This window comes from Haplochromis burtoni, unplaced genomic scaffold (assembly GCF_018398535.1).
Source record: "Haplochromis burtoni strain Fernald_Lab_line unplaced genomic scaffold, NCSU_Asbu1 Contig_178, whole genome shotgun sequence".
Lineage (NCBI taxonomy): Eukaryota > Metazoa > Chordata > Actinopteri > Cichliformes > Cichlidae > Haplochromis > Haplochromis burtoni.
The window spans coordinates 230-9,529 of record NW_024582539.1 but is presented as its reverse complement, the minus strand read 5'-3'; the positions used below and the strand labels follow the sequence as shown (position 1 = coordinate 9,529).

At 38.8% G+C, this 9,300-nt stretch overlaps 1 protein-coding gene across 1 annotated transcript in view; it reads right to left on the bottom strand.

The window, feature by feature from the left end:
* The window catches only part of LOC102301696 (plexin-C1), a 9,031-nt gene extending 1,268 nt beyond the window's left edge, over nt 1-7,763 (bottom strand). The window contains exons 1-13 of the mRNA XM_014340269.2: nt 6,668-7,763; nt 6,260-6,382; nt 5,087-5,221; nt 4,912-5,012; nt 4,730-4,835; nt 4,488-4,650; nt 4,239-4,344; nt 3,975-4,050; nt 3,546-3,587; nt 3,292-3,425; nt 2,598-2,777; nt 702-810; nt 5-95 (exon numbers count right to left, since the gene is read on the bottom strand). Of these exons, the coding sequence (XP_014195755.2) occupies nt 5-95; nt 702-810; nt 2,598-2,777; nt 3,292-3,425; nt 3,546-3,587; nt 3,975-4,050; nt 4,239-4,344; nt 4,488-4,650; nt 4,730-4,835; nt 4,912-5,012; nt 5,087-5,221; nt 6,260-6,382; nt 6,668-7,672 (2,371 nt within the window). The 5' untranslated portion in view covers nt 7,673-7,763. The remainder of the gene's footprint in view (nt 1-4; nt 96-701; nt 811-2,597; nt 2,778-3,291; nt 3,426-3,545; nt 3,588-3,974; nt 4,051-4,238; nt 4,345-4,487; nt 4,651-4,729; nt 4,836-4,911; nt 5,013-5,086; nt 5,222-6,259; nt 6,383-6,667) is intronic.
* Nucleotides 7,764-9,300: the final 1,537 nt, after the last annotated feature.

The window sequence follows — 9,300 nt, the reverse complement described above, 5'->3', positions numbered from 1 at the left end:
GAGCAGGCCAAGGTTTGATTAGCTACTTTCAAAAACACAGTGCTGCTAGAAATCCCAGGACTGTTTTCAGCTGAAGGTGAGTCATAGGTGAGACTCTGCAATGAAGTAAATTTTTATATAAATCATAGACTCTTTATATAGCTAGCATGGTATGGTCATGATGGTGACATGATAAACTTAATGTCAATCACAGAATCAGAAGTGCCTCAACATCTATATTTCTAATGATTCAGCTTCTCTCCATAACTTGTTTTGTGCCAAATAATCTTACCGATTAACCTCAATCTTCAACAAGGTGTTTATTTTAATCTTGCCTTTTTATTTTAATTTGACTCCCAATAAAATGTAAGTGATTTTTCTGATTACTGCATTTTTGTAATATCGTTGTTTTCTGAAACAATTCAACTTGATACACTACAGGAAAACTACAATGTGTTTATTGGGTTTTTTTTCATTTGATTTTTAGACAGTACATGCTAACACAGCATAGAGTGTGGGGTTCAGAGCTGTTTTGGTGGCACAAAAAGAGGATGGTACTTTTATTGTTGTGTTATCGATTAAGGGTAAGCTTCAAGCTGCAAGTCTGTGCATATGTACAGATGACATACTGTAAGAAGATTACTCAAGAGCTTTGGCATGCAGTGAGAGGGTGTATGTCATGTATAATAACTGTACTGGACACTGTGTGTGTACAGACCCACCTGGTAGCTGCTGTTTTTGGGAAGTGCAACTTCCTGCATGGCATGGCTGTGTACAATGCCTTCAACAAACTTCAGGTGGGACCCTCTGACTGTGATCTTCCTGTTCCCACTGCAGGACACAGAGAGCATAATTTTAGTCACAGCAGAGAACCTTTCAAAAGAATGTTGATTACAGTGACTCCAGTGTTGGTCAAGTTACTTGAAAAAAGTAATCAGTAACTAATTACTGATTACTTCCCCCAAAAAGTAATCCCATTACTTTACTGCTTACTTATTTTCAAAAGTAATTAATTACTTAGTTACTTAGTTACTTTTTAAAAACACGATTTACAACCTGAAGAGGTGATAAAGCGATAGATCTCTCAGCCCAATTCTACTTTTTCTGCATAATCCATCATACAAAATGTAATCAAATGGAAAAGTATCTTTTTTTAAACTTGTTTTTATCAGTTTTAATCTTTTTACTTCATGCATCAAGCAAAAATTTTATTATATGCAACATTCTCTGACTGGAAGAAATTAGTTTAACATTTAAACCTATTTTCTGCACATTCCAGCACATAAAATAAAATATTTTTTGTGTTTACACTCACTCTTTCAAATAGATGCACAGCATAAAAAGAAATAGAAAATAAATAAAGTCAAAGACTCAGTGGTCCTGTTGCTCTATTTTCACCTGTAAAGCAGGACTGTGGTAGGCGGAGGTTTACCCTGGTGCAGGTGTGCCGCGGTCAGTTGAAGAATCCGCGAGTTTCTCTGTGAATTTCCCATTACGTCGTAGCGCACTCGATGCTTATTTAGGGGTTTTTTTCGCTGTAAAAAGAAGTTTTCTTCCCATGCATGATGGACGCTAATGTTTTTGTCACTTTTTATGGAATCAAACTCAAAGTAAGGTCAGTACTTCCACGCTTTAAACGCTGCACGCTCATACTCTCTCCCACAATCAATATGTGATCCACTGTTGATCTGCACACAGCTGTTGTCACTAACGGCGCACTCGCTTACGTCACTGTCATGAGACATTCTCGCAAAAAAATCACGGTTTTAGTAACGCAGTAACGCTGCGTTCCTACGGGAAAGTAACGGTAATCTAATTACCGTTTTTGCAATAGTAATCCCTTACTTTACTCGTTATTTGAAAAATGTAATCTGATTACAGTAACGCGTTACAAGTAACACGTTACTGCCCATCTCTGAGTGACTCTAATTTGACAGCAAAACAATAGTTGACCACTGCTACTTGAGTCTATATATTATATAGACTCAAGTAGGTTACTCTTATATGTATTTGAGTATATATAAGAGCAACCTGAGGATAATGAATTTTCAGAGCAAATGTTGGGACTGCGTAGGTGTTTAGATATGATGCTGCAGACCAAAGTGTCTGATGGACTGAAACAAAGCATTAATTGATCACAGTAGTATTATTGGAGAGTTTAAGTACCAAACCAATGTGGTGGATCATTTCTTAATGGAAGAAGAAAATGCAAGATAAAAAAAGAAGACTTCCTATGCAATACCAGTATGTGTGACCTCTGTAGAACGAGAAGGTTTAGTGTTGAGAAAAAAGCTGAGAAAAAAGAGCAGATTTGAGATCCATTTTCTTTAGCACAGTGGTGTATTTGTGATAAACAAGCAAGTTCTAGTTTCAGAAGACAATATGTTACAGGCAGTGCACTGCTTGTGTCACTTTAGGTGTGCTGCAGCTTCTGTGAAAGTTTCAGTTCCTCTGCCTCATAGTTTGGTACTAATAACTAAAGTGAACTTGTGTATTTTTTCAGGTGACCTGTTCCCCAAAAACACAAGTTCAACACGAGTTCCTCTTAATCATTCGAAGAAATGTTGTTTTCACAACATCTCGGCTTTGTTAGGTGGTTTCAGTTAAATTAAGTGTACCTTATCCAGCTGCTGCTTGGAGTAGCGCTTGTACAGGATGGTGATGACAAGTATGTGATGTTAGCTTCGCCGTGGCAACTACCATCTGGGAGGAGAACACATACATTGACCACACCTTTGATATCTGTGCTGGGAATGTGGAACGTCACACTGACACCAGAGTTGTCCCAAACAGGAGACCTGACCAGAACACACACACAGAGCGAGAAAAGTCATCACTAAGATCATCATATTATGCAGAAAATCTGAACACAGACAAAAACTGATCAGTAAAATCTTCCACAGTATAATTAAAGATTTGTTTGTATGAAGAAATGTGTTTTCCAAACTTAACGCATCTACTGTGATTATAAAATATCCTGAGGAATCCTTTTAACACAGCAACTGACAGCGATGGACTTCTTCAAAGCAAAAGCACAGGAAGCACGGTGGAGTTTCAGTTTTACACTCTGATACCAAACAGTCTCTCTTAGCACCGACACTGAGAGGCAAATAGTGCATCACTCGTACCTGTACTTTCTGCAGCCTCTTCCAAAGCTAAAAGCTGTAAAGCTAAAGTTTTTTTTTTCAATTGTCAAAATTAAATTGTAGAATATTCAGTTTTAAATATGTCTCCCTGTTTGGAATTGTTTCTACACTTTAATAAATTCTTTCTAGTCCAGGAATCATCTTAGTTATCTGTAAAGTGACTCACTCTTTTGGAGCACAGTCAGTGTGCGTCTGGATCCTCACTCCTGACACGTCACCAAGGTTATGACCTAATAACACAGCATGGTTTGTGCCATACAACGACACCACATTGGGAGTGATGGAGAAGATCTCTGGGATCTGACAGTGAAACAAAAAAATAATCAGATTAAAATAATTTCCTTCTTCTGCCATTAAAACCTCTACTGGATGTAGATAAAGTATCAGAAGAAAAATAAAAAAAAAGAGCATTACACTCACAGAAAAGTTCTTCCCAGACTCCAACGTTTGGCAAACACTTTCCTGTAGCAGAGAATGAATTTAGCCTTGAATCACAACACTGTGCAGATGCTATTAGAGCTGATCTCAGACATGTTGTAGCTAACATTAGCTTTGTTCAAAACGTTTAAATGGTAGGAAACAACTAACCTGAGTATTTCCATTTAGAAACTGAAGTGAATCCTTTTACAATGAGGGAAATCTAAACTCTATTCATCAACTAGTCTAGCCTCATGACCTACTGCAAATGACACTGAAGAAAATCTGAATTTTTAAGCAGAGTTTATGTCTCACTTTCTACACATTTACGCAATATTGTTGGATTGGAAATGTTCCATACAACAAATGCACAACATGAAATGTGAAAAACTGCTACAGAAATCCATAAAAATACGATAGTTTCATTATTACATCAGTCTCTCCTTGGTTAGCCCAGGAACAGCTGTTTCTGCTCCAACCACAACCAGCCTTGATACACTGCTGACACCTGAACAGAAAACAATCATATAGGATCAGAGGACTTTGAATGTGCCTCATACAACTACTCATAAGATTCACTTATTTTATTTCATCATATTTATTTTGTATGACTAGGACATGGTTATTTTATAAGTCATGGGAATGATTATTTCAGTCTATGATTATTTTTTATCTTTATAATCTGACTAGACTTACAAGATAGAAGTTGGAGGTCCATGGATGTCAGAGCAGTTGGTTAATTTCATTTGTTCTGACATTTCATTTGTTTTTCCAAGCCTAAACTTTACTGTGACATGCAGGCCTGTAAAATAAATATATATATTAAATGATGAATTTCAAATGAGTTGGACCAATATATAATAATAAACAACAAAAGATTCAACTCAATTTGTCAAATGTTTCAAATCAATACATTCCTGGGATTATTTATCAAAGGTGACAAACCATCAGGAGGAAGTGTGTGATCAGACAGGTAGCAGGTGCACTTGGGGAACCGTGGAGGGTTATTCCCAATACAAAGGTGGCCAGAAATTGCAGAGAACTGGCAGGTGAAGTCAGACGACACTTTCTGGCCCAAAGTCAGGTGTGTGTGGATTTTCAGTGAGATCTAAAATCGGAAGTACATAATTAATCAATAAATGAAAACCAGAAATGATCACAGTCCCGAGTGTGTTTGTAAGCTGTACCTGTCCGTTTGTGTCCTTTTCAACTTTGTGGGAAATCATTTTGTGCTGGGACTCATCAGGAATGGACAGCCAGTCTGAATCTGTGCAGTCATCTTCAAATGTGCAGCTGGGAGAAGAAGAAGAAATGATCACCAAGTTCAAAATTGTTTGAAGACGTCAGCTGCAGATATTGTTTCTCTCACCTGCTTTTAGAGCCACACCAACCACAGTATGGATCCTGTGCAGACCAACACTCCTGCACATTTGTGTACGTGCTGCACTTTGACACAGGAACTCGCCTTATCTAGAACAACAAACACTTTAAAATGCAGCACAGGTACATGTGACGTTAAGATAATCAGTAAATAATATAAGTACCTGGTTTGTAAATGGCACATACACATGTTTACGATCCACTGGATCCAGATGCAATTTGAAAAACACTTTGTGGTCACCACTGGTCCTGTAGAGCACCGTGGGACAGGCAGCGTGATACTTCCTGTCCACAGACAGCTGACAACAAGAAGGTGATTATTTCTGAGACACTTAATCAAAAAATCATGCACAGACAATATATCAAATGTTAAATGTTACAACTTGCATTCAGAAAAACCATACAGTTTCTACATCCCCATCATCATCAAGTTAATCTTTGTTTCATCTTTCCAAAGAATATTTTCCAGGTCAAAGCCAACTGTTTGAGGTCTCGTGTCCTTCCTGTCAATAAGTGCAAAATTGTTTTTTGTATTTACATTCTTGAAGGCATCTCTTGATTTTAGAGTTTGATAAAGAGAGGTTCAAGACAGGTTAGTTCAAGACTAACCAATGAAACAATGCAGAGATCATCCACTGTAATGACCTTCTTCACTTGCACTTACATCTCTTTGGAGACCAAATGCTGAGTTCCAGTAAACAGGTTATAATATATTCCACTAAATAGCTAAATAAAGAACAAAGAATTCCCCACTCACTATTCTCATACTGTTTCCCTGCCTCTGAGAGTACACCTTTAATGGTTCAGGACTGGCTTCTATCTCTCTGGTATACGTCATTCAAGTGGCTGGCCAAAGCTGTGAGTCTTTGCGTGGAACACTCAGGTATGGACAGCTTGCTGCACTTATTAGCCATCTTGTTCTTCAACTCATCTTTTGCATCTCCAGTAGTTGGCTAACTTCCCTCTGTGCTGACTGAGCCTCTATATTTGTGTTCTGCCTCATCAGTCTCTAGTTTTTATAGCAGTTGCTTCTTCCAGATGTTGGAACACTGAGCAACAAGTTGCTTTGTCATTAGTATAGATGTCGTGTGCCAAAGAATCCTCAAGTCCCACATCCTCTTCATGTAACCTCTTCTGCTGTGATTACTTGCTTAGTAGCATTCCAACTGCTCTCTATTCTCAGCAGTTATCGACATTTGCCTTTGTATTCCAGTTGCAAACACACTCATCAGTGTGTCCTGGTTCCTCAACACCTGATGCAGGCCTTGTTTATCAGAATGACTTTTGAGACCGTATGGTATTCAATTTCATATATAAAAAATTCCTTAATTCCTTACCTTAATGAGCAGCCCATCTTCTGTCCAAATATAGAAAACCATCCAGGCATTCTGCCTCACTGCCAGCACTGAGGTCATGTAGCTTTGCCTGAAGAGGACTGCCTTTGGTTTCAGGATCTTTGGCTGACGCAAACAAAACATGAGAAACCAGAAGACCTGAACACTACTACTACTTAAAGCCTTATTGAAGCATCTTGCTACGTTATTATCAAACTGACCCAAGTTTATTGATGTTATCTTTTGATAGAAGAATGTATGTGTGTGTGAGAGTGAAAGAATGAATTTTGGCTTGTACGGCCCCTCATATTAATGTTTTACTTGCATCACTGACCAGAGAAGATACTGGAGCAGCAGGTGAGAACAATATCAACAGTACAACCATTAAATCAGAGTTTAAAAAGCTCTCACCGTCACTTCTGATGGCACAGAGGTGTAGAAGTCTGGATCTCTGTCAGTGTTCCTGCTGTAATCAGGGCTGATGTCAAACACCATTAGCTGGGTGTTGGTGTCTCCTCCATCCACACTGAACACGCCGCTCCAAAGCACCGGCTGCTCCCCCGGGATGACCGAGGAGGCCACAAGTCTGCTGCTTTGACTGTCAGAGACACTGAGAGTTGCGCCCCGCAGAGACTTGAGTGTATCAGTTTTGCTCTTTTCGCCTTCGAGCCAAATGAGACGGACTCTGTTTGTTTGAGCTGAGAGCGCGTTGGAGAACAGATAGATGGTTGAATTGATTTGAAACCCGTCAACAAACTCCACATCACCTTTACTTTTGATCCCAGGTGTGCCTGAAGCTCCATCAGTTAGAGAAAATATACCTCCACCCTGTTTGTCATCTGTATCCTGAAGATTGACAGTCTGCCGATTGATACCACACTTGTTGTTTTCGGGCTTTTCTGTGTTTTGTTGGATCGCGGTCAGAATGTAAGTGTCAGTCTGAGTTTTCTTCTTCACATCCACCAGAAAGCTGACTGACCTGCTGCTGCTTTTCAGAGGTCCCACCTGGATGTGTTCTCTGTGCAGAAGCTTGGAGATGTTCTTCAGGTCCAGAACCTCGCAGTAACTGCAGTCATCGTCAGTCACACCGCAGCTGATCAGCGAGTCATTGCTTGTGAAAGGCAACAACACGTTGATGCTGAAAGTTGCGTTCCACTCAGCTGTGTCAGAAACCCGGTAAAACTGCACATCATCCTGCTGGTTTCCGGTCTTTAAGATTCCTCTCTGGGTCAGACTGTTGATCAAAGTCAAGTCGTGGCTCAGCTGGTACAGCCTCTCCTCTGTGGCGATGTAAAGCATGTTGGGGGTCACGGCAAATTGGAGGATGTCTCCATCAAAGGTGAAGCCTTCATCCTCCTTCTGGCACAGACCCAGTTCTCCAGAGAGAACAGAAAGCAGAGCGAGCAGCAGGATCATCTTATAATAACGATAATTCTACCCGGGACACGCTCACACAGCGATGCTCTGCGTGGCACTCTGCTCTCTGACACTGTGTCTCTATACTTGTTCGTAAAGCGCAGAGCGCACAGCTGAAAAGAGAACTGCTGGAAGGAGGAGGGCTGGAGCGTGCCAAGCGAAAGTGAAAATATTTGAACATTTTCACTCAGCTGTTTTCATCTCATTTCCACCCCGTACCTCTGTACAGGCCAAAGGAACCCAGATGTGTCCCTTAGTCACATACTTTCTGCAGCAAGTTTGCTCACTACGGTTTAGTTCTTACTGTTCAAAACATATTTAGTTTTAGTTTCAGTCTTAGTTTTGGTAATTTTTTAGTTATTATTGTATGGAGGTCTTATGTTAGAGGCAACAATCAGCAAAATCAGTACAGTATTACAATAAAAGCACACACTGTTGAAATAGTTGTGTAGAAATCTCAAAAAATATGTGCATCAAAGCCTCATAAAGCAAGTTCAGATTCAAATGTACCAAACTAACAAACACTAAGTGCATATTTTCACATGTTCATTTTAGTTTGTTAGTTTTCTAGCATCGTAAGATTGCTTCAGTTAGTTTTCAGTTTGGTCTAGTTTTGTTTTAGTTAACTAAAATGTTTTGGTTTTTTTTAAATCACATTTTAGTTTTTAGTTTAGCTTTAGTTAACTATAACAACCTTGCAAGTTATACGATGATATCCATCTCAACAAGAATCAGAATCCAGAGTGGATGGAAGCATTTCAGTTATAATTATTTCTCAACTGAATTCCCAGTCCATGTCATGTAGTATGGGTACTATTCAATCAAAAATCATGAAGCAATTCACTAATCGATAACATGTTTGTTACAATCTGTTTAATGCTGTACTTATTAACATCTGTCTGTCAGTTAATGTCAAATAAAAACAAACAGCGAAACTGAGTTTGATGTATTTTACTTTCCCCTTTAACAAATAAGGAAATTGAACTGTGGACATAATAAGAGGCGATTTGGTGTTAGTGTAAAGCCAGATTTGACCTAAATCAATGGAAATATATGAACTGAGAAATAATTCAGACACAAAAGCCATTCAGTCCTGAGTTTAGGAATGTAATGGAAACTCTCAGCTAAGGACACACTTAGAGGAGCTGAGACGTTAGCACAGGCAGAATTCTGATATGCGTTGTGTCTGGATCTAATGTGATGATCTTTCCATTGAACAAATGATGTGTCCACTGATTAACATGAGCAGAAGAAACCTCAGCCAACTTTTAAAAAATGTAATATAAAAACTTCCTACACGTTTTAACTTGAGAACAGCAACAGCGACATCTAGTGTCAGTGTTGGGAAGTACTTTTCTCTTATTTTCTGGCATGTGACGTTTTTCATTTGCAAAACCTGACCAAACAGATGGTGTGCCTTCTGACAAACATATGTATTTATTTTAAATACACAGTTCCAGCTATAATAAAAAAAAAACACACTATACACTATGCAAAATAATTAAACACTAGGGAGCAGTGTTGGTCAAGTTACTTGAAAAAAGTAGTCAGTAACTAATTACTGATTACTCCCCCCAAAAAGTAATCCCGTTACTTTACTGATTACTTATTTTCTAAAGTAATTAATT